This window comes from Dermochelys coriacea, chromosome 6, assembly GCF_009764565.3.
Source record: "Dermochelys coriacea isolate rDerCor1 chromosome 6, rDerCor1.pri.v4, whole genome shotgun sequence".
Classification (NCBI taxonomy): Eukaryota; Metazoa; Chordata; order Testudines; family Dermochelyidae; genus Dermochelys; species Dermochelys coriacea.
In genome coordinates, this window is record NC_050073.1 from 17,019,050 (window position 1) to 17,044,790 (window position 25,741).

The 25,741-nt window shown below is 46.0% G+C and overlaps 1 protein-coding gene across 4 annotated transcripts in view; it reads left to right on the forward strand.

Moving 5' to 3' along the window:
* The window catches only part of EPS8L2 (EPS8 like 2), a 114,081-nt gene that overhangs the window by 46,689 nt on the left and 41,651 nt on the right, over nucleotides 1–25,741 (forward strand). For all 4 annotated transcript variants that reach the window (XM_038407470.2, XM_038407468.2, XM_038407471.2 and 1 more), the window contains exon 4: nucleotides 18,796–18,860. In XM_038407470.2, the coding sequence (XP_038263398.1) occupies nucleotides 18,796–18,860 (65 nt within the window). The remainder of the gene's footprint in view (nucleotides 1–18,795; nucleotides 18,861–25,741) is intronic.

Below are 25,741 nucleotides of genomic sequence, written 5' to 3' on the forward strand. Positions count from 1 at the left end.
TTCTCTAGCTTCCCCAGTTGCAAACAGGTCCCTGTTGCTCCCTCATGTCCCTCACCAATGTGCTCCCTTTTTAGGATGGACATGGGTAGTTTTCTGGTTCTGTACGCCCTCCCTAGAGAGCCTAATGTCTCTAGCCAAATACAATGCTGTTCACTTCCCTACAATCCAAATTCTGCCTTTGGTTACACACACCCAAATCGCACTGAGTTGCTGGTGTAGACAAGGGCAGAAGCTGGCCTGCTGTTAATACTACTTAGGGGGATACAGGGGTCTGGGTTCTAACCCCCTCTCTCTTGGCCTCTGCCTGTCTGCTTTCTTCAACCTGTGTGCATTCAGCCATGTTCCACAGCCCATTGCTGCTTGTCTCTCTGGAGATGCTCCTGAGATCTGCTGAGACCTCTAAAGGCTGGTGGTTGTGGTGGGACAGCTATCCAAGCTGATGTGAACCCCAGAAAGTATTACTCTAGCTCTGATTTTTTTCAAGCCAGTCCATCCATCCTATTGTTTCATCTTGAAGCCACAGTTGGATGATATTAGGTCAGACTTGCTGCTGTGGCCGAGATCTGCTCAGCACAACAGGTTGGGGAGCTCCCTAATTCTTTGCCCAGATTTGCCCTGATGATTGCCCTGACACAGGCTAGAGAAGCCCCACATCAGCTGGCAGTGGTCCCCAAGGGACCACTGTGACAACAGAAATTCAGGTGATGATGATTGGTGAGGTGGACCTGTGGAGTAGTTTTGACTCTTGCAACACCCAGCCTTCATCCCCAGGCTTCTCTTCTGCACAGTTCAAAGGGGAGTAGACAGGATTTCTTTCCAAGGTTTTATAATCTTACAATCAAGATTTTTTTCTCATTGTAACTTTTAAAAAACAAACACTGACTTTTTTACTGGAATGAAAAGTTTTGGGAAAATATCCATTTTGGTAAAAAAAATTCCTTCTGTTATGTTGCTGTTAAAAACAAAAAACAATTTTTCAATTAAAATTTTTGGTTTTGGGTAAAAAACTTTCAGTTTTTGAAAATTTTTACCCCCAAAATTATACTGAAAATGGTTTTCAAAATAAAAAATATTTCTGTTTCATTTCCCCCTATAATCCCTGAAAAATGTTCGTGGGAAATATAGAAAAAATAATATTTTGAATTTTCTTGCAAAAAAAAAACCACTGGCATTTTTCATTAAGCTCTACTTATAAGACAAGCGACTGTCTCTGTATCTAAGCTTACATGACCAAGGATGCTTTTTTCCACTGGGTTGATTATTCTCTAGTTTCTAGTTGATTATTCTCTATTTTCCCCCACTTGGTTTCTTGTCCCCAGGCCACAGCATGGGGTGCTACTGTAAATACTGCCTTCCAGACTTGCATGCTGTGACAAGTTAGAGGCAGACATTCAGTGTTATTGATTGCACGAAGCCCTTGCACAATCAGGAGGTTGGCTGTGTTTTTCTTTGCTCTCATAGAGTGGGTTATATCTGCACCTAATAAAAAAGGAATATGAGCCCTTGGAATTGCTTTGGTGATAAACAGGAAGCATGAGGAACAGGAATTTAGTTATGCAACTCCAACTAACAGCTAACTGACATGCTGTCTATAATACAGACCCCATTATCGTTATAGAACTTTCATACCTTTGGGCATCATACAAAACCCACTGCAGTCAACGGGAGTATTCCCATTGATTTCCATTGGATTTCGGCACAGGCCTTTCATTACCAACTAAAAGTGATAGTTTCACCAGGCACAGATCCCCAGCATGGCCACAGCAGAGACATATAATCTCTCACATAGAATTGTTAGGGCCAGCTCAAGATGTATTGGTGCCCTAAGCAAAGATGTGAGTTGATGGGTTTAAAAGGTGCTGCAGAGCTTCTTCCAAGAAGGTGCAAAGCATTGTAGGGAATATTTTTCTTTCTGTCTTTCTCCTTTAAAAGGTAGCTTGATAAAATGTAAGTGGACCTGCTTAAAAATGGTACCAACCATGAATTTACTTTTCATTACATGTTTGAGCAATCCCAGATTTCATTTGTCACATGGGTGAGCACTGATGATGTCACAGCATGCAGTACAGCCACACATACTGTGTCCTGTTCCTGTGTGTTACATCTACACTTGGAAGGCTTTGCTGGTATAGCTATACCAGTCTACCAAAGCACTCCTAGTGTGGACTCAGCTTTTGCCAGTAGTGCTTATTCTATCCCTCCTGAGCAAATAAGCTATACCAGCAAAAGTGCAGTTTTGCTCATATACTGTGTCTACACTAGGAACTTCTTTTGGCATAGCTACGTCACTTTCACACTCCTGGAGCTAGGCTGACAGAAATTTGTCTCATAAACCTGGCCTAGGAATAACCACTAACCTGTTATATGTGTGAGGCAGCACTATTTAGTGATATATAACTGGATTGCTTTTCTGACCCAGTAATCAATTACTAGCAGTAGATTCAATGTCATCAGTATCTTTAACAATCCAGCTCTGCAAATCCAGCTCCATGGTAGTTTTAATATTATGCAGAGGCATTTGTTGTCTTGCTTCGTCTCTATGAGCCTCCTTGGAAAGACTCTGCCCCGACCTGTTGTTTTGGCACAAATGCTAAGAGCCATGCTAAACGCTCATGTTACCACAAAGTGTGTACGCTAGTAAAGTCTCAAAACTGCACGTTCCAAAAGACTGCTTCCAAAAGTTGCCTGATTTATGATGGAGGCTAGGCAGGCTTCTAGCAGACCCCAGAATACAGAGGAGCTCAGAGGTCATTCCCACCCTCATGCTGCTATTTTCCATGGTTTTAATCACAAGTCTCGGTATGTTTTTCCTTAAAGGCCCAGCTCCAGGAGTCATGGGAGAATTGCAGCTTTCACTTAAAACAAAAATATGGGGGGAGAGCTTGGGAGAGTCCATGCTCAAAAAGTAGAAGGCAAATACAAGAAACCCAAACTTCACGCTTGTTAAAAATCTCGTGATTGTTAAGCCTGTCTCAGGGGTCTGACTCCTGACTTTGGCCTTTGTGGGGTTGGCAGTACAGCTGCCTATTCTGTCCCCACAGCGAGTGAGTGTCGTTCAGATAGCCTGGAGAAGCTGCCCTGCTCCCTGTCCCTAATACTAAAGTCACAGCCTGTTGCCCAAGGTGAGCACTCTGAACCTGGCCTTCCACTGCCTTGTATCATCATTTACACCTGTGCGAAGGGAGTGTGAATCACTGCCAGATTAGAATGCTGGGGCTCTCTCTGAAGTCCATGGCACTGAGTTCCTGGTTATCCTCAGCAGAACTTCTCAGCTCTGCACATGTCTCTCCAGAGTTTAGAAGTAGCGCAGGGACAGACACAGAGCTCAGCAGCTCTGCCATAGCCTCAAGTCCCTAGGATATTTCTAAACTCCTTAAGGATAGGTGTGGAACTCATTGGTTCCTACTGTGTCGGCTGAGCTCAGAAGCTCTGCAGGGACCATTTTCTGGTCACTGGGAAGGCCTCTGCAATCAGCATGAGAAGCTGCTCATCAAGCGGGCTTCAAAACCTTACAGGGATTTGCTCTGTATCTGTGGCTAAAATTTCCATCACTATCCCCTGCCTTAGAGGTGGCTGCCTATTAGTGGTTCTTTGAGTACCTAGTTTGCAAAGTGCTGCAGGATGAAAGGAGCAAGGTAAATATGATTACTGGTTAGGTTGCATTGCAGGTGTCACTTAGTTGATACAAGTTTCAGAGTAGCAGCCGTGTTAGTCTGTATTCGCAAAAAGAAAAGGAGTACTTGTGGCACCTTAGAGACTAACAAATTTATTTGCGTATAAGCTTTCGTGAGCTACAGCTCACTTCATCCGATGAAGTGAGCTGTAGCTCACGAAAGCTTATGCTCAAATAAATTTGTTAGTCTCTAAGGTGCCACAAGTACTCCTTTTCTTTTAGTTGATACAATAGTCAGTCCTCTATGTTTCTGCATCTGTGACTGCCCCGTATTATTCCCTCTCCTCCTCAATGCCTTCTGCTAGTAGCAGCAAAATCCAATGTGAGAGAAGAGACAAGGAGCCTCCTTTGTGATGGAATATTCAAATTAACCAGATTCGGAGGTGGGGGATAGAGAGCGTGGGGTGCATTCATCTCAGGTGTGACTGGGGACAAATGTAACCGGCACCAAGACTGAGTGTGGCCCCTTGTGTACAGCCACTTTGCCATTAAGTTTCTGTTTATAGCAATGGCACAAATGCAAATGGAATGGAAGGAGATGATATCTGGGAACCGCTCATCTCTTTGGATCCTGTCGATAGCAGGCTGTTCTCTGGCTTCTGAAATTCCTTACTCTTCCGAGGGCTACAAAATATATGCCCCATATCAGGAGGCAGAGGGGAAATAGAGTCAGTGGCATACCAGCATGAATGCTGTAGAAGCCCAAAGTGGTACTGTTCAGAAAAGGCAGAGCAAGTTAAAATAAATAGCAATCTTTTTTGCTATTATGATTTCTTACAGCCTCCACTGTGTTGTCATCATCCATTAACATTCTTTTGGAATCAATGAGGTTGTAGGGACACACCCAGTCTATGCCTGATTAATAATTATTCCTATTACGATAGCACCTAGAGACTCCAAGTGCGATCAGGATCCTGTTGCGCTAGGTGCTGTACGTACACATTGGAAGAGAGATCCCTGCCTGAAAGAACTTAAAGAGTAAGAAGACAAAAGGTGGGGGAATGGAAGTCTAATTATCCCCACAGATGCCCAGGAGGCTTCAGTGACTTGCCCCAGGCTATACAGTAACACTGTGTCTGAGCTGGGAATTGAACCCAGACCAGTGCCTTAACCACGCGGCCATCCTTCCTCTCCTGCATTTTGTCTAGACGCTGTACCTGCTATGAACGGCAGGAGTCATCCAATAAAAGAGGATGGATCAAATTCTGCTCTCACAGTGATGTAAAGCCGAAGCAATTTCACTGACTTCAATGAAGTTACTCTGGATTTACACCAACTCAGTTGTTTTACTGTCTCTCTCTGGCTTTGTGTGTGTTACAGTGGCATCGGCTGAGTGTGCAACTGTGCCTGAAGGATGTGCCTGAAGGATGATTTGGTTAAGCTCCAACATGCAAGGAATATATTTTGTTGTACAAAATGGCATTCTCTGCACAGTGTGACCTTGCACACACCATATATGCCAGGTCACGCCGCACAGAGGATGCCATTTTCCATGCAAATGTTGAACTGCATGCCTGACTAAAAATGTCGGGGCATGCTGCCAGTTTGTTGCCATGAGCAAGAGAGAGAAGGGAAAAAACAGAGCAGTGGTTACTGCAGGTTTATGCTGAGTGGATCACAGATTATGAACTGCCAGCTTTTATCAACATGCTCCTTTCCCGTGTGGGGTTTGCCATAGCCCTGAGACTTTCCTTCTCCTTTCGCCACACTAACACTTCACACCCCCTATAGGGTATCAGAGCTATAATCTTTCAAGTCAAAGAATACAGGAGAACTTCTTTGGAGCCAATCGATGCACCTCTGTCCAGTCAGTAAGAGGGTACCAGTAATGTAAAGAATTCCTTCCTCTGGGTTGTACTGTCTCTGCAGCACGTGTAAGCTAGAGTGTTTCAGGAAACAACAGACCATGTGTGCAACCAAAGCATCCCAAACGGCAATTTAAAGCAAAGCTATTGGCCATCAAGCTATTGGTTAGATATTGCACAATACTTTACTTCAGCACTGAAAGGAATAATTTTTGAGTATTGCACATGGGTTGGTTGCAATGCCATGAGTCCACCATTGCCCTAGCAGATAGAGAGCAAGGGTAAAAGCAACAGTCTGGAAGCCAGCAGTTTTAGGGTACGCCTTCACTGCAGAGATAACTCTGGTGATCAGAACCCAGGTGACTAGCACCTGTGGGGTGAGCAGCCACATTGCAAAGCCCTACCTCAGTCACTGTGTCCTCACTGGTGCTGCAGTCACCTGTATGCATTGCTAGGGCGTTTGGGGGCACAGCCTATGGTTCTTAGCACTGCAGTACCATGAACTGCTCTGAATTGTGGAAGAACTTGTCTGTCCTTCTGGGCACACTGAGAGCATTGTGGGAAGGGCATCAGTACTCGAGAGCTTCAGCCTATGTTATCATTGCAAAGTAGGCGGGTTACAAGACCAAGTGATAGTGGCTCTATTTCATAGCCCCAGCCAGGCCAGCTAGCAAGGGCTGAAAGCACCATTAAATCCAGTGAGATTATTTTGTTTGTGGATGGGAGGGGGTTGGGGCAACACAGGAGTAAGAACCCAGGTTATCTCTGCAGCAAAGACATAATCTTAGAGTCCGATCCAGACTGTGACAGTGAGTTACCATATAACTTTGGGAAAGCCACTTACATATCCATTACTTTTCCCCAGCCTATCAGATGGGGAAAATGTAACTACTTCACCTCCTAGAGACATTGTAAGGACTGGATAATGTTTGTGAAGTATTTTGAGCTTCTCCAATGGAAGGTGCTGGAGGAAGACAAAGGATTCTGTTATTAGAGGTGTCTGATAAACCAGAAGGACACAGATAAATTAGCTAATGTTACTGATAGTCCAGCTTTCCCCTGTATAAAATAAAGTTGAGGATGGAGCTGTGTCAAACAGCAGCTTGGGAGACACTAATAAGAAAGTTGCTGGCTTCAAATCCTTGTCTGTTATACTGGTTTAACCTAAAAGTGTGAATTTAAACCATCATAGTTAAACCAGTATAAGTCTCTGTGTGGACACTATTTTGGTTTAAGAGATGCTTATTTTGGCTCAGCATAAGATGACTGAGAACAAGTTTATGCTAAACCAAAATCAGAGTATCCACACAGGGGTTTGCATCAGATTAACTATATTGGTTTAACCCCCCTATTCCCATATTAAACTGATGCACCTTTCCTATGTAGAAAGGGCCTGTAATGGTGAGGCTACTATAGTCTGCTGCTGTCTTGCTGCTTAGAATCTTCTGTCTGTGATTAAACAGAAGTGAAGCACTCAAGAATGCCCAAATGGGACTTTGCAATTCTCCAGTACTAAACATATCGGCATCCTCTTCATTAAGTGTGTCTGTTTTCAGGCAGATTAGTTATGCTTTGAGGTTGGGAGGGGTTGGGCAGGATCAACAGAAAGATGGAAAGGGATCCCGGAAGAGAAGTAAACAGAAACCTAAGTTAAAGAGCCAGACAAACGTACATACAACACACACCACAATCCACCCACTGAGCAGCTGCCAAAGGCCAAAGTTTCAGAGTAGCAGCCATGTTAGTCTGTATTCGCAAAAAGAAAAGGAGTACTTGTGGCACCTTAGAGATTAACAAATTTATTTGAGCATAGGCTTTCGTGAGCTACAGCTCACTTCAAAGGCCAAAGTGTTGGTTTTAGAAGATCCTCATTTGAATGACATCTAAGGACAGCATCTCACGGTTACAACGCCAGGTTGTCCTTGTTCTATGGACCTTAAAGGTAACACAAACATACCGCCCTGGAAAATCAACAAAAGGAGCTAGAAAGTTTTGGTTTTACTTTTACTTTAATTTTTGCAGCTACTTGGTATTGTGAGCAGAGCAGTGGAGATGCAGCACTGTTTAGACAGCAGAACAGGTCCCCTGGAGTTATTCAGCAACTGCATAAATTATCAAAGTGACAGCTTTGTATTTACAAAGAAAAGCCTCTCCAATGAGAGATGAGCCTCGTCAGCAATCCATCCCTGCTGGAGATGCCGGCAGAGAGGTGGAGCTAGTCCTAGAGCAGCACGTCTGACCTGATCAGGGCATAGGACCTGATGCAAAGCCAGCTGAAGTCAATGGAAAGCTCAGCCACTGATTGCAGCAGGCTTTAGGTGCATCTCTATATGTATAAGCTTTCGTGAGCTACAGCTCACAAAAGCTTATGCTCAAATAAATTTGTTAGTCTCTAAGGTGCCACAAGTACTCCTTTTCTTTTTGCGGATACAGACTAACATAGCTACTACTCTGAAATCTATATGTATAGTAATCAGATGGTGTAGGTGAAGGAAAGGGAGAACATAGAAAAATTTGAGGTTTCACCACAGCCCTAGAACTTTTCAGGAAATTCTACAGATTTCTCAAAATATTTCAAAATTTTGTTTTGGGAGGGTGAGATAATTGATCCCCACTTCCCAAATACAGCAAACCCTTCAGAGACTTGGGATTCCATAGCTCCTTAAGTTCTAAATGATGAGTTCCAAGTACTCCTCTCTCTAGGGCAGGTGTAGCAACCTGCATGGAACTTGGAGGAGGAGCACAGGTTGCAGGAGGGAAGAATTTGAAGGAGGCACCAAGAAGCCAGTCTGTGTGCACATGGCTGGAAAGCTAGCTGCAGTTATGACAACTCTGTAAATAGTCCCCTTAATAAAGACTTAGTTTAGTTTTTGAAACATGGAGTTCTCTCATATTGAACAGCTCATATTACATGGCACATGAAAGAGCAGAGATCAACCATTGTCCTTGGAAATGGGTTTTGGGGTCCCTGCTAAATAATGAACAACTATGAGAAAATAAAAGGGAAGAGAGGATAAGCGTACTTGCACAAGGAGAGCTGGTAGTATGTAGAACCATGCATAGTGAAGACAGACACTGTACAAGCTTTCCCACACAGCTCTGCCCATGCACCTCCTCCCTGAGCTACAACAGCCCACCCTGTTCTAAACTTGCCCTACCACAGCTCTGTCAATGCACCTCAGTCCTCTTATGTAGCACCCCCTGCTATTCCGTTGCTAGGCCCTTATCTAGTTCAGCAAGCACCTTTACAGACAGCAGGAAATTTCAGATAAACCTGTTCCAATGTTGAAAAGTTTTAGTTTCCAGACCTGACAATTTGGCCTGTTTCACCAGTAGTAAATTCACTTTAAAAGGAAGGCACCCAATGTCCCAAGATCCAAATTGATCTTTATCCCACACAGACTTGGTGTTCTCATTTTTATTAGTGAAATTATTTAGGTCAGAAATGATGAATTATACAACTGCCACTATGGAAAAGTCTTATTCAGATTAGACATTAATCCCACAGCCCGGTAACTTTGTGCACAAACACTTGAGTGCCTTTCCATCCAAGCAGGGGCAGATTGTGATTAAAATGAAGAGAGAATAGAAACAGAAAGTTTCTATAGATGTAGGACACTGAAATGGGGAACAGGGACACAGAGAGATTAACTGTTTTATCCAAGGTCATATTGAATGTCAGAGCTGGGAATTGAACCCAGCTCTCCTTAATCAGCACCTTAATCACAAAAACATCCTTCCTCCCATAAACCTCTGGCACAGATCTAACATTATAAAAACATACCGAGTCTGAAGTTTATAGTCTTACTTGTTTATGCTTTTGCCAGTGCGTCCATAATAAACGCTTATATTGTGTACACCTACCAGTTAGGGACTACTAGGAGCTGCTGTTGCTCTGTTAAGTAGCTCCACAGACAAAGCACATGGGAACATGTGTAATGTAGGTTTATGGGTCTCCTCCCAGACTCAAAATAAAAAAAGTCATTAAAAATCAGCTTCCACCAACCCACACAAGGGTATGATTGAAAGATGATACATCTTGTTCTATTTCCACCTCCATGTTCCTTCCTTGGGATGTTTACGATGTCCCAGCACCACCAGTTAGCTTTGTTGTTAATAAAGACTAAAAATGTTCTTCCTCTGGCCAAGCAACCAGAGACATCAGTTGCAGGCTGTGGTTCCCTGACAACCAGCCCAACCAAGATCTAGTGAGGAATGGTGGTTAACTGCCAACTCAGCTTTGTGGGATGGACTATAGGGAACCAGATTAGACTACCAATCCACCCTGGCTAAGCAGCGATGCAAAGCTCGCTAAATCCTTCAGCATGATGGCAAGAAGGGGTCTTCAATCCCTCACCCCACGGTGAGCTGAGAGTGCCAGCCTCAGCAGAGTTGATGCGGTTAGCGCCTAGAGAAGGCAGTGTGGGTGAAGCTAATGTTGCTGTAGAGAGCCACCTGCTGGCCATTCTCAAACAGCATGAGCTCAGTTCTGCCTGGCAGGCTGGAGAAAAAAAATTTTTTGAGGTGAATTAGGGAAAAGGTTTACACAAGAGAATCATAGAATATAGAATATCAGGGTTGGAAGGGACCTCAGGAGGTCATCTAGTCCAACCCCCTGCTCAAAGCAAGACCAATCCCCAACTAAAACTAGAGGGGAGACAAAGAACAAAAATGGAGTTGAAAGCTCAGGTTTGACCTGCACCATCTAAGCCCTGAATTTTGTTGTTCGAAGCTCCAGCTGAGATCTGAGGTCTCCTTGTGTTTGTACAGTGCAGTGCCTAACGCATAATAAGTGACTGTCCTGAAATGCTTACAATCTAAGGTCTTGTCTGCATGCGAAAGTTAACACTGCTTTAACTTGAAACTGTTTTTAAGCTCCCACGTGGACATTTATTTTGGTTTAAGTGTGGCTTATTTTGGTTACTTAACCCATCTGATAACTGCCTTACGCTAAACCAAAATAAACTGAAATAAGAGGGTCCACACAGCCTTTCACAAGGATATAACTAAAGTGGTTTAAAAACTGGTGTAGCTTTCTCATGCAGACTGGTCTTAATAGACAGGACATGGTGGGAGATAGAAGTGTTAACCTTCTGCTACAGATAGGAATGGAGGAATAGATACACTAAATGACTTGCCCAGAGTCAATCCTCTGACAAAAGTAGGGGATTGAACCCAGGTCTCCTGCATGCTATTTAGTGCCACAAGACTACCCTTGCTCTCGTTCCAGAAGCTTGTTGTGAAGTCTGTACTTTTACCAGCTTTCCCACTGCCTTTTCATTTGCAAATCCCAGCTTCCCAAAGATGAATAGTGCTAAGACATCAATAGCCTCATTATCTGAATTTAGAAACAACAAACATATGAACACAGATTTCTCCACTGCCCATTACCAAGTTCCTGAGTTGTCTTTTGCTTGTCTCCCACTCATGAGGGCCCAAGGTCATATGGGGGAGGGAACACAGTGGCACAGGATAGACGTTGACTAATATTTTCAAATGGTTAAAACCACAAGATTCTTCATACAGGGTGCCTAGACAGAGTAGTGCACTAGATTAGATTGGATTAGGTTCTTACTGATAAATCATGGTCATTTTTCATCAGTACTTTTTGTGGATTGGAAACTCATATTTGACCTGTAAGTAGAGCTGGTCAGAAAACAGAATTTCCTTTTTGCGGGAAATTCCAAGATACCTGTTCATTCCAAATCAGCACAAAGAGTCAAAATTTCCATCGGAACAAGCATTCCCCCCTAAAATTTTATTTGGAACCAGCAAATTGTTTTATTTCTGCAATATGAAATATTACATATTGGAGTATATAAATATAATTGTAATTCTAATAGTCAGACTGAAATGAACTAAAATGTTAATCAAAACAAAATGTTTACACTATTGAAATGAGAAAGTCAATGATTCATTTAGACTTTGTCCCCATCGAAAATTTCCTGAGAATTGCCATGTTCCCACAAAACATTTAGATTTTGACAAAACTGCATTTTCCAATGAAAAATTGTTCCATCAAAAATCTTTTGGACTAGCTCTACCTGCTGGCCCTTTAGGGCAGGGACACTTCATTTAGTGTCTTCCACAAATTAGCATACACTGTTGGTGCTTGACCAATAATATCGCTCAGACACCACTGAGATGGAGTAGAGTGTATTGTGATAACATAGGACACAGTTTAGTAGTCCAGGAGAAAAGGGGAGATACACAATGCAGTAAGAGAGACCCATACTCTGTTTGCTGAACCAGCCCTGGCAGCTAAGTCTGCAGCTGCCTATCACAGCATAGGAGTGATTTGGACTGGCAGTAAGAGAGGCCTGCAGGTGGTGGCATTGGTCAGCTCCACTTGTGTATTAGGTACAAGCAAACAGTCAGAGGTAATATACCCCTGAGCACATAGGTGCCTCTGGCCACAGGGCTGGTAGCACATGCACAGATGTGGAAGGACACAAGTCCTATTTCTGAAAGTCATGGCACTTGGGTACCAAGGTCCCAGGTACAGCAGAAATCCCAACAACAGATTTTAACATATAAACTCACGAGGCGAGGTACCAGGGCACCACCTGGTCATTGAAAGTCCAGACCAGCAGCTTCCCCTCCCTTTGCAGAGTGACTGCTTGGGAGAGAGAGAGGGAAAGGAGGCTTTCGTGGAAAGGAGGACACCACACCCAGGTATTGTAGGGCTGAGACAAAGGCCCAGACTGTGCCTTTGCTGTTTGTTACACTGGCAGTTGGCACAGAACAGGGAAATTATTGAGTGATCCATCCCCTGTCGTCCACTCCCATCATCTGGCAGCCAGAGGTTTAAGGACACCCAGAGCTTGGGGTTACATCCCTGACCATCTTGGCTAATAGTCATTGATTGACCTGCCCTCCAGGAACATATCTCAGTCTTTTTTTAACCCATTTATACTTTTGGCCTTCACAACATCTCCTGGCAATGAGTCCCACAGGTTAACAGTGCATTGTGTGAAGTAATACTTCCTTATGTTTCTTTTAAACCTGCTGCCTATTAATTTTCATTGGGGACCTCTGGTTCTTGAGTTATGTGAAAGAGTAAATAACAGTTTCTTATTCACTTCCTCCACTCCATTCATGATTTTACAGACCTTGGTCATATCCCCCCCCGAGTCGTCTTTTTTCCATGCTGAACGGTCCCAGTCTTTTTAACTTTCCTCATATGGAAGCTGTTCCATCCCCCTAATAATTTCTGTTGCCTTTCTCTGTACCTTTTCCAATTCTAATAGATCTTTTTTGAGATGGGGCGACCACATCTGCACACAGTATTCAAAGTGCGGGCATACCATGAATTTTATATAATGGCATTATGCTATTTTCTGTCTTATTATCTTTCCTTTTCCTAATGGTTTCTAATATTATGCTAGATTTTTTTGACTGCCACTGCACATTGAGCCAATATTTTCAGAGAACTATCCACAATGATTCCAAGATCTCTTTCTTGAGTGGTAGCAGCTCATTTAGACCCCATCATTTTGAATATATAGTTGGGATTATGTTTTCCAATGTGCATAACTTTGCATTTATCAACACTGAATTTCACCTGCCATTTTATTGTCCAGTCGCCCAGTTTTTTGAGATCCCTTAGTTAAGTCCAAAGCAAAGAGTTACAATCTTGAGTAATTTTGCATCATCTGCAAATTTTTTCATCTCACTCGTTACCCCTTTTCCCAGATCATTTATGAATATGTTGAACAGCATGGTCCAAGTACTGATTGTCAGGGGACCCTGCTATTTATGTCTCTCCACAGTGAAAACTGACCATTTACTCCTCCCCTTTGTTTCCTGTCTTTTAGCCAATTATTGATTCACGAGAGTATCTTCCCTCTTATTTTATGATTCCAAATTTGCTTAACAGTCTTATGTGAATGACCTTGTCAAAAGCTTTCTGAAAGTCCAAGTACACTATATACACTGGATCACCCTTCTCCACATGTTTGTTGAGCTCCTCAAAGAATTCTAATAGGAAAGGCATGATTTCCATTTACAAAAGCTGTGTTGACTCTTCCCCAACATATCACGTTCACCTATGTGTCTGAGAATTCTATTCTTTCTTATAGTGTCAGCCAATTTGCCTGGTACTGAAATTAGGTTTACCAGCCTGTAATTTCCAAGATTGCCTCTGGAGCCTTTTTTAAAAATTGGCATCACATTAGCTGTCCTCCACTCATCTGGTACAGAAACTGATTTAAGTGTTAAGTTACATATCACAGTTCATAGTTCTGCAATTTCATATTTAAATTCCTTTAGAACTCTTGGGTCTATACCGTCTGGTCCGGTAACTTATTACTGTTTAATTTATCAATTTGCTTTATTTGGAATATAGATTTAATTTGAACCTCCTTTGTGGTGTTTTTAAAAAGTGTCCATGCAGCTTACAGGCATTTCACTCTTGTGACTGTTCCTTTTAATTTCTGTTTAACTAGCTTCCTCATTTTTGTGTGGTTCCCCTTTTTGAAGTTAAATGCTAGTGTCATGGGCTTCTTTGGTATCTTCCCCACCACAAGGATGTTAAATTTAATTACTGTATGGTTGCTATTACCAAGCGGTCCAGCTATATTCACCTCTTGGACCAGCACTTGTACCCCACTTAGCATTAAAATAAGAATTGCTTCTCCCCTTGTGGGTTGTTTGCTGGAACTCTGTTTCTTGCTCTTTGTGAGTAATGTATGGATGAAGAACAAGGATAGCCTGAAGAACCTGATGAATCACTTTCTTGCTAGCACTCAACTATTGACATAGTTTGAAAACATCTAAGAAGTGATTGGCCTGCTAACTTGGTAGATACTGTAGCATACAACCACATGAATTGGGAGATGCCATGGGATTGGGGTTTCCCAGGCTGATGGGGTTTGAGAGCATTGCTTGGCACTTCTCTCAGTCTTCAGAAAGGGAAGGGCAAGATTAGCTCATGTCCACACTGACATGATTCCTCATTAGTAGCTTTGGACATGAATTGCTTTGACCAGTGGACCTTTGTCCTATATTTTCACCTGTGTCCATTCCAATTTATCTTCTCCTGCTGGACTTTCTGTCTAACCCCCTCCTCATGGGCAGCATCTGAACTGCCAGCTGGGGGAGGCTAGCCCCGAGCCCTGCCCCTTCTACTCGAGGCCCCACCCCTTCTGCCTCCTGGAGCCCAGAGCCCCCACACCACCATGGCCACTGGCCCAGTCCCGGCCCAGGCTAACCCCTCACCCCCAAAGGAGTGCCGGGAGCACAGGTGGCATGCGGCTGCAGCTCCCCCAACCTCAGAGAGCAGGAGAGTGGGTGGTGTGTGGCCCCTGCCTCCCCAGCCAGAGCACTGGGGGATGGAGGACTGGAGCCGCACGCAGGGAGTGTGGGTAAGGAGGTGGGGGGGCCACACCTGGCTGTTTGGAGATGCACAGCCTCCCCCAGCCTGTTGCCCATGTCCCTCTTCAAATCTCTGCATCATCCTTCTGCCTCCTTTTGCATCATATTCAGATTCCTTCTCCTTTCTTCAGGGTTCTGCAGAGTTCTGCTCTTGCCTGCCTCTCAGCTCTCATTTCCTCCTCTGTCTTGTCACTCAATGCATTGCTCATACCACTATACCTTGCTGTCTCCTCCCACTCCTGTGGCTGGGCCATTTCCTGCCCATTCTTGGAGCCGCCTTCTTACTCCTGGGCACCAAGTTCTCTCCCTCTCCTCTTTTCAGTGCTTCCTCCAAACACCCTGCCTGCTTTCCACTGCTAATCTCTGCCTGGGTGTTCCTTATAGTCACTGCCGCACCTGATCATATAAGATATGTGCATGCGTGTCTATTAATAAACATATGAAGCAACAATTCTTGTCGTGTGAAAGCAAGCCAGATGTTCTGCACATGATTCTCCCCTTCCCCTTGTCTGGGCATCCCTCTCCCTATCCCATCCCCTCCTTCTTTCTCTACATTTGATACTCACCATTCTATTATCTTTTAGGCTACATACACACCACAGCTTACATCGGTTTAAATCAGGGGTTGGCAACCTATGGCACGCGTGCCAAAGATGGCAGGCGAGCCGATTTTTAATGGCATGCTGCTGTCTGCCGGGTCCCAGCCGCCGGCCCCGCTCAGCCCACTGCCAAACCCAGGCCGGGACCCCGGCAGGCAGCAGCATGCCATTAAAAATCCTGCCTTCCCCGGCCCGCTCTTCTCCGCCCTCCCCCCACCCCCACTCAGGGGCAGGGTGAAGAAGCTTGGTCCTGCTGGCTTCTGCTGCAGGGCAGGCAAGGTCCCCCCTCCCCCGCCTCTTCCCCCAGTGCGCTGGGTTCCTGCCCCTCCTCCTCTCCCTCCCTGCCACCTGATCAGCTGATGGCCCTTGCGCTGGAGGGGGAGAAGCGGAGCTGCAGCGCACTCACTGCTCTGGGGGGGAGGCGGAGAAGAGGTGGGGACGGGGTCTTGGGGAAGTGGGGTGGAATCAGGGCATATCCCCTCCAGCCCCCTGCTGTGAGCCACTCTGGGAGCACCCCCACGACCCTAGCCCACACCCCCAGCCCTAACCCCTGTACCCCCTACACACACACCCCAGCTCCCTGCCCTGACCCCTGCACCCCCCACGATCCCAGCCCTGACTCCAGCACCCCCCACACATACCCAGCCCCCCTACACCCATGCCCTGACTCCTGCACCCCCCTCACATGCCCCCTGCCCTGACTCCTACACCCTCCTCACATACCACAGCCCCCTGTCCTGACTCTTGCACCCCCCCACATTCCCACCCCCATCCTGAGCACCAAACAGGAGCTCCTGCATCCCCCCACCACATTCCCACCTGCACCCCTCACATCAAATGGGAGCTGCCCAGGTAAGAACTCCACACCCAAACCTCCTGCCCCAACCCTGAGCCCCCTCCCTCATTCTAGCTCCTGGCCAGACCCTGCACTCTAACCCCTAGCCTGCTCCTTCACCCCCAGCCCTGTGCTCAGTGCACTCCCACCCTCAGCTCAGTGCAGAGAGGAAGAGAATGGGCTAGAACCAGGGAGAAGATAGGTACCCACTCTATGTGGGCAGGGCCGGGATCCCAGACCGGCAGCGGGCTGAGAGGGGCCGGCATCTGGGACCCTGGCTGGCAGGAGCCAGCGGATGGAACCCCAGACTGGCAGCGGGCTGAGCCGCTCAGTCCACTGCCAGTCTGGGGTTCTGGCTGCCAGCCCCTTGCCAGCCAGGGTCCTGGCCGCAGGCCCTGCTCAGCCTGCTGCTGGCCTAGTGAATGGAACCCCGGGCTGAGCGGGCCAGTGGCATAAGATCAGCATTTTAATTTAATTTTAAATGAAGCTTCTTAAATATGTTGAAAACCTTGTTTACTTTACATATGACAATAGTTTAATTATATAATATATAGACTTATAGAGAGAGACCTTCTAAAAAACGTTAAAATGTATTACTGGCAGGCGAAACCTTAAATTAAAGTGAATAAATGAAGACTCAACACACCACTTCTAAAAGGTTGCTGACCCCTGGTATAAATGTCCGCAGGGGTGTGAATAAACCACTCCCCGAGAGACGTACGTTAACTAAGCATGGGGTGGACAGCGCAATGCCGCGCACTGGGACTGGAGTAATTGATGGGAGAACTCTCTCCCATCAGCTTAGAGCGTCTACACAAGCAGCGCAGCTGCATTGGTGCAGCTGCCCCACTGTAAGCGCTGTAGTGTAGCCATAGCCTTAGTTTATGGTCTGATTCCGTTCCCATTGAAGACAATAGGAGTTTTACTGTTGACTTTAGTAGGAGCTGGATAGGATTCTTGGATAACGAGTTCCTCAGGGTGGGGAGCTTGCGGGTTTTTTTAGATTTGTAAAGCCCCATGCACCCTTGTGACACTAAATAAACAGCAGCAGCAGGAAGGTAAGCTCTAGAAAGTAGTGATTTTAGCATTCATATACTTCTGGACATATTTAAAGCAAGGGACAGATACGAAATAATTAACCTTCAAAACAGCTCTATGTGGTGCATAAGTAGTGATATCCCCATTTCACAGATGGGGAAAACTGAGACTAAGAGGTAAAGTGACTCACCCATGGCCGTACAGCAAGCAGTGGCAGAGCCAGGATTCGAAGTCAAGATCTCTCAACTCCTAGAGCTATGCTCTTTCCTGTAGACCACAATGCTTGCGATTATACAATCGGGAAAAACGGCTGCTAGGAATGGAAGTGTGGGAGATGAAACCCATGCACACACACTGTCTGTCAGAGTAGCTTAAAGGATCTGAAGCACACCAATTTAGTCTGATGGGGTGGAGGGAGAGAAATAAACCCACTCCTTTATACACTACGAGATTGCATTGAGAGGATGTGAGCATCGTCAGGCATCAAGACTTTTTGATGTAACTATTGTAGCTCTCAAGGTTAATCCCTAAAAGTGATGATTAATGCTGCTCAAAAAATTGACATTTCAATTTTTTTTTTTGCAAATCCCCTCCCAGTACACTTTTCAGAGTTTTTTAAAAAAATGCTATTTTCAGTTTTCCAAAATTTTATTGAAAGTATTATTGATGTTTTTGAAAATATCAAAAGAAAAAAATTGATTTTTTCCTCCGTTTGCTTGTTTTTTTAATTTGGGCAGAAACAATTTGGTAAATTTGACCTGAATCTGCATTTAAAAAAAAAAAGTTTTGTCAAGACATTTTGCCCAGTTTTAATGTAGAGCTTTTGTGCAGGGTGATGGGTGTTCATAATTTCCCTTTCAGAGAAATTTTGCTTTGTGGCCCTGAGCCAGGTTTCTCAGGCAGGGGAGCCATACCTCACTCTCTCTCTCTTCTGATAACCTCATAGTTTATCTGGCTTTTTGAGTTTCATTTCTTTGACAAACAAGCTTCCAGAAATTCCCCTGGCTTCCAGAAATCAAGTTACCGGTAATATGAAAATCCAGACGTGTTGTTTGCGAGTCTTTGTAATAAAGGTTAATATATTTTTCTACACATGCGCTGTTTCCAACGGATTTGATTAATCCAACACATTCAGAGGGAGTGAGAAAGGCAGTAAAGCCAGTCATGTGAGCTATGGTCCTCGGATCCTATTTCACTGATAAGTTTCAGAGTAGCAGCCGTGTTAGTCTGTATTCGCAAAAAGAAAAGGAGTACTTGTGGCACCTTAGAGACTAACAAATGTATTAGAGCATAAGCTTTCGTGAGCTACAGCTCACTTCATCGGACGCATCCGATGAAGTGAGCTGTAGCTCACGAAAGCTTATGCTCTAATAAATTTGTTAGTCTCTAAGGTGCCACAAGTACTCCTTTTCTTTTTATTTCACTGATAAGTGAACATTAAATGCAAGGCTTGTTTTCTTCTTTTTTCAGAACAAAGGAAGAAATACTCCAACTCCAATGTAATTATGCATGAGACATCGCAGTACCATGTACAGGTGAGTTTGCAAACAGCCTTTATGGGAATGAGCAATAAACTGCATCAGTGATGGGTGCTGATAACAAACCTGATTCATTTATATCATAACCCTTGCTTAATTCACTATGCATGACACATCATGAAACATAATTAGTTCAGAGACCAATTAGAAGCCTTTCTACGAATGAGCAAAGGTCACCCTACCCACAGGAAGTCATTGATAGTGGCTGATAATGAAACCTCTTAAACTGCATGCTCCTTTTGCCAGTATTTGGGACATAGTCTGCTAGTTCTTTTTTCCTTTTCCCATGCCCAGTACCTTTTGAGGGCTAATGTAAATGTACTGTTACAACCTGGCCCACTCCATGCAGTCACCAGTTTGTTGACAGTGGACTTGTGCTTCCAAGCCAACCTGGTCTGGGCAGAGAGTCTAGTCACTGTCTCTTAGGACACATTCCTGGGCTCAGACCTCTTGCCTGATACTCTTCCTTGGGACAGGGAGGTGCTGCCATCCAGCTACCCTGAATCCAGCATTCAAGACTTTCCAAGCTCCCCAATCACGGATACATGCTCCCCCAGCATTCCACCCAGGGTTTGGGCTTCTAGTTTAAACCCTTCAGGGACAATGTGGCAGGAAAGCAAGGAATACAGCAAAGGAATTTCTTAACCACAGTGATTTTACTCTTAAAGCACCCAACAGATCGAGATCTTTGAAACTAACAAAAGTCCTAAGACACATCCTTCCCTCATCTGATCTCACCCCTTCTGTGATTCCATGTGTTGTCTATGTTTCAGGCTGGGCAGGGTTCCTCCTGCCCTCCCCAGTCCTTCTTACATGTGGCAATGATTGGCTCCTCCACAGAGCTGCACCCCCTCTTAAGTCGACCTCCGGGCGTATGTCTACACTTCATTGTAAACCCAGGTCTGTGAGACCCGGGCTTGTGGACTTCGTGTTTCCGAGCCTGTGCTTAGGCATCCATACTGCATTGTAAGCCTGGGTTTACAATTGCTGGACCCAGGTCTCACAGCTATGCTATCAAGTCCTTAATGCACTCCGCAGACCTTCCGACTTGCATCTGCAGCCTGAACTGCAAAATGACAGGGCTGGACCAGTGTCTCAGCGGGACTTGGATCCACCCTCCTAACAGGGTCCTAGGACCCAGGTCCTGCATGCATGCTGATCTGTGTCAGACTGATTTATGAGTGGATGGAAGCGGGGAGTTGGGCTCAAACTGCATCAGAGTCCAGCCTGAGCGTGCAATGTCGAGATATCCTGTATCTCTGCCAAGTGTTCCAGTGCAAAGCTCTAGTCTCCCCCACAATCATGCTTGACTCAGCTGTGTAGAAAAAGACCTTATGCCATGGGGGTTGGCCAGGAGTTGAGAGTCATTCAAAGTCAATAGCACCAGGTGACTCTCAGTGATAGTGCTTGTCAAGGTTCCTTCCCCACTCTGAACTCTAGGGTACAGATGAAGGGACCTGCATGAAAACCTCCTAAGCTTACTTTTACCAGCTTAGGTTAAAACTTCCCCAAAGTACAAACTATTTTACCTTTGCCCTTGGACTTTCGCTGCCACCACCAAACGTCTAACCGGGTTTATTATTGGGAAAGAGTCATTTGGAAACATCTTTCCCCCCAAAATCCTCACCAAAACCTTGCACCCCCCTTCCTGGGGAAGGTTTGATAAAAATCCTCACCAATTTGCATAGGTGACCACAGACCCAAACCCTTGGATCTTAAGAACAATGAAAAAAAGCATTCAGTTTCTTACAAGAAGAATTTTAATAGAAGAAAAAGTAAAAAGAATCACCTCTGTAAAAATCAGGATGGTAAATACCTTACAGAGTAATTAGATTCAAAACATAGAGAATCCCTCTAGGCAAAACCTTAAGTTACAAAAAGACACAAAGACAGGAATATCCATTCAATTCAGTACATCTTATTTTCTCAGTCATTTAAAGAAATCATAATCTAACACATATCTAGCTAGATTACTTACTAAATTCTAAGACTCCATTCCTGTTCTGTCCCCAGCAAAAGCATCACCCAGACAGACCCAGATCCTTTGTCCCCCGTCCCCCCCCCCAGCTTTGAAAGTATCTTGTCTCCTCATTGGTCATTTTGATCAGGTGCCAGCGAGGTTATCCTAGCTTCTTAACCCTTTACAGGTGAAAGGGTTTTTCCTCTGGCCAGGAGGGATTTTAAAGATGTTTACCCTTCCCTTTATATTTATGACAGTGCTTCATTGAGGTATCCGCTTTCCCGGGCATGGCAGGGCAGCTGTGTGGAAACAGTACAATAGGTTGTCTTTGGGCATGTTTAGGCTTCTGTTCAACACAGTACAAAATGGAGGCCATAATTTGATACTTACCTATCCCACTCTGCCGCACATACATTATAAATTCATCAATATATCCCTCGTTTGTAGCCCTTGTATTTTGGTGTTGTGGAGAGAGAGGTTATGAAAGCCACCAAGGTGTTGACGGAATTCACAAAGCCTCGTGATGTCAGGACAACAGTCTTTCTAAGCTCCTGGGTTCAGCACCTCTAGCTAGCTGTTCTGCAGTGAAGGCATAGACCTCCAAGGGTACATCTACCCAGCAACTTGGAGGTGCAATTCCCAGCTCAGGTAGATGTTCTGCTCAAACTAATGCCTAAAAATAGCAGCGTGGCCGCAGCCCACAGCAGCATTGCCAGTGGCTCAGTCCAGCTGTCTGAGTACAATCCCACCTGGCCCCTCTGGGTATGTCTGTGGGCAACTAGTCTGAGCTTTCACCCGTGCCATCATGAACATACAGTTTTAGCTAGGCACTAGCTAAAGCAGAGCTAGCAAATGTATGTCTACCCACACTGGGAATTACACCTCCCAGCTTCATAGACATACCCTGAGAGGGTTACGGGCTCACCACCTCTGCCTCATTGGGCTGAGATCAAGACCCAGGCCTTTGTGAGGCCTAGCTTGCTGATTTGACACATCACAGGTCTCCGGGAGGCAGCAATTCTAACATGCTGAACTAACATCAAGGCTCAGGTCTCTAGTGATACATCTACACAGCCAGTGGCAGCAAGCCTCTGAGCCCAGGTCAACCAACTCGGACTCGTAGGCCTCACATTACCTTGTTAAAAATAGCTATAGGTGTTTGAATATGTCCCCAGTGGGTCAGGCACGATTGAACTCATGTGGCTAGCCTGAGCCACTGCCCATGTCACCAATTTTACTGCGCTAGCTCAAACTGATCCGGGAAGCACCCTCTCAGCTGCTGTGTAGACACACCCGCTGCAGTCTCTAGCTTGCTGAGAGAATGTCCAGTTCCCGCTTTTGTGAAATTAGGTTCACTTGCTTGGCTGATGTCAGGACAACTGCCTTTGGCAGCTCACTGGCCCAGCATCTCTAGTTTACAGGGCTGATATGAAAGCAAAGTTCTCTGCAAGGTGACTAGCTCATCAGCTATAGCCTGCTGAGCTAACATCACAGCAGAGACCTCCTTGTGGGCTACTTGCTCAAGAACCATTGTCAAAGGGTCAGCGGGGATCCCAAGGCACCACTCTCTCTCTGGCAGCGGTAATGCCTAGTGGCCAGGGTCCAAGGTGCTGCCCTCCCTCTGGCAGCGGTAATACCTCGTGGCCAGGGTCCAGTAGTCACTGCAGCCAGCAGCTGTATCGCCCAATGGTGAGAGTCCAAGTAGGCTGCTTTCCCTACCAGCTAGGGTGCCTAGTGGTGAGTGTGGGGAGGGTAGAGGAACTCCAGCCCACCCTACTCCAGCTGCTTCTGACCTATGGCCTTTCAAAACCAGTTACCCTGGTACAGGGCTCAGGGCTCCGTACCCCCAGATGCATTCCCTGGGTCGCTTCCTGCCCTTTGCTCTGTCTCTGAGATCCCCTCCGACGCATCCGCTCCTTTGGTCCCCGCAGTTGAAAGGCTTCCTGCTGCACGACTAGGGTGTGCTGCCTTGGCGGGTTGGAGTCCCGGTGGCGTCTCAGCAGGCATCTGCAGCACACATCCATTCTCCTCAGCCACCCACACTGAGCTGAGCTGCTTCCTTTTATATTCTCCCTCCAGGGGACATGCCCACAAGAATGAGGGAGCATGGCCCAAAGCCAGTTTTTAAACCCTGCGTTGCCAATGCAGGGTTGATACGCCCCGTCACAGCCACAGCATTCTGGGTCGTTACCAAGCATGCACTGCTAAGTTCTCTGGATCAGTTTCTCTAGCTTGCCCGGATGATGCCAAAGCACTGGCCTCGGTAGCAACTAACTCAGCAGTTTTAGCATGGTAGGCTGTTACCAAGGTCCAGGCCTGTATGAGGTCAGTCACAGCACCTTGATCCCCCTGAGCTTATCTAGAGACCCTCAGTTCTGTAAGACAACTCTATCAGCATTTGGCTGGCAGGCTAATGTCAAGGCAAAGACTGGGCTTCTTGGAGCTTGCTGGTTCAGCAGCTCTTGCGTACTGGTCCGAAGCCAAGTAAGCCTCTGTGAAAGTCACAGCCACAGCGGCAGTGGTTAAAATAGGTCCACACAGGTGAGGGGAGTGCAGCCATTGTGGTGGTTGTAGATTGTCATAGGTATTGAGGTTCGCAGTGTTGTTGTAGCTATGTTGGTCCCAGGAAATCAGAGACACAAGGTGGGTGAGGCATTGTAGGAGCTGGTCCAATAAATATATTAACTCACGCGCCTTGGCTCAAGGTATTGACATCACCTTATGAGAGGATGTTGTGTCATCTCATGTGATGGGACATGGCACGTGGAAGAGAATGGGACAAAGGAATCAGCATAGCTGAAAGGAATCCATGTCCCCAAGTATGCTGGGAGGTGGGGGAAGAGGGGGTGAGAGAAAGAGAGAGAGAGAGATATTTTGTGTGTGTCTGTGAGTGTGAGAGAGAGAGAGAGAGAGAAACACTTGTGCTCCCAGCCTCTCTTTCTACTCTGTAGTGCCAGGAGGGGAGAGGCAACTGACAGGGCCGCTCTGTCTAAGGCAGGGGAAGTCAGCAGCAGGGTCTCCCTTCCCTGCTCCCCAAGGGGAGGTAGAGCTGAGTGAAGCAAGATCTGCCTTCCCCCCATCTCTGTGTCCAAGGGCATAGGAGGAACCAGCAAGGCATCAGGAAGAGGCAGACTGGGGCCTCCCAACTTGGACAATCCTCCTCCCACACCAGATGGGATGCTGCTGCTCTGCCTAGTGGCAGGAAAAACTCAGAGACCCATCAACTCCCCAGCCAGGCACCAGCCCCTCCTGCTGCTCCCACTTCAGGTTCTCCCTCACAGCACCAGCCAGCGAAGAGGCAGGAGGAGGGGGAGCTCTGGGAGAGCTGAGTTCTCCTAAGCCTAGAAGAGAAAAGGCAAAAGCTCTTGCTCTCTCTGCTTTAAGCATGTGCTCCCCCATGTGACCCCCGACTTTAAACTCTGGTTGATTGGCACAAGCTTATAAATTAAAGGAGAGTCCTACAGTGGTTGCTGAAATCCATCTGCCAGAACAAGAGGGCCCCACTGCCTGTGACCTCCCACCAGGAGAGGTACAGGGGCTCCCTCTCCAGCTGTTGTTGCTTGACCCTGCTGTGTCCTGCTCAGGTATTTCCAAACCTGTTTGACAGCAAGGTAGCAGCACTCCCAGCTTCCATTGTTACAGACATTCCACTTCCAAATGAGGAGCCAGCCTCATCAGAGAGAGGATCCTTGCTCTGCTGGGCCCTGAAATGTAGCATTTTGGTGGTGATCCTGTCAGGGAACATCAGGCAATTTCTCCAGAACACCAAGATTTGGTCTCCCTGTCATGTCAGATTTTAAAGCCCAAAGGGACCATGATGATCATTTAGTCTGACCTTCTACAGAACACCAGCCACTGAACTTCACCCAGCCAGGACTCCATCTGCTAGGCAGAGGGTCAGAATCTACAGGCAACACGAGAATAACAGCCTCACTGCGGTTCTTTGCCAGTCACTACATGGGGCTCTTTGAAGGGGTGCACTGGGGAGGAAAAGCATTCTGCCCAGGGTCATGACCCCATCTGGGGCCCATTAATAGGTTGTGGGGGATCATGGCCACCATTTCCTTATATGGCTAGACGAAAAAGGGGATGGGAGCATCCTGAAAAACGCTTGTTGCAAAATGGCATCAACCGTGTGGAAAAGGTAGAGAACCCCTGAGACAGAGGACATGGAGAGCCTAAGACAGGTGAGTTTGGTTCAGCCATCTCACTGCTATCGAGCTGCATTTTAAAGAATTCTTTCCTAAACTTGTTGAAAATTAGGAAAACCATAGACGTGAAGTGAAGAGCTAAAGGAGGCAGCAGAATCGGACGCTGCACGGACTGCAAAGTGTGCGGAACGGCGACCAGCTCTCCCATGCTGTGCGCGGTAGCTAGGCTTCACAGCAATTCTGTTCTAGGGGGACTCTAGGGAGACTGTTGCCTCAGAAGGTATCACTGCCACAGATTAACATTGCATTGGGTATTGGAGGCTGAAGCAAGGGCAGGCTGCCAATGGCCTCTCATGGGATGTATGGATCCAAGTGAAAGGTCTGTGCTTCCTGCTTCGCTCCCCGAGGTGGAATGGTATTACAGAAACAACACAGTCAGCAGGCAGTGTAGAGGAAGCATCTCTTGCTGTGCTGGGGCAATGCCTTCTGCTTGATGCAGAAGTGGCATTGAGCATCTAGCCCTGCTTGGGTTTGTAATGACCATCTTCTGGCCAGAGGCTGTCAGGTAGAGGAGGAAATGGGTTGATTCGCATGGACCGTTTCCAGTCCACAAGAAATAAAAAGGTATCTAAAACCAGTTGGACACTTGTCATATATTTTAAATGCACGAGGCAGGAAAAATAGGGAGATGAATTTTTGAGATAAGTTCTTTTCTATCAGAGGTTTCTATATACTAAAAGAAGTATCCTTCTCTCTGCTGTAGAGAC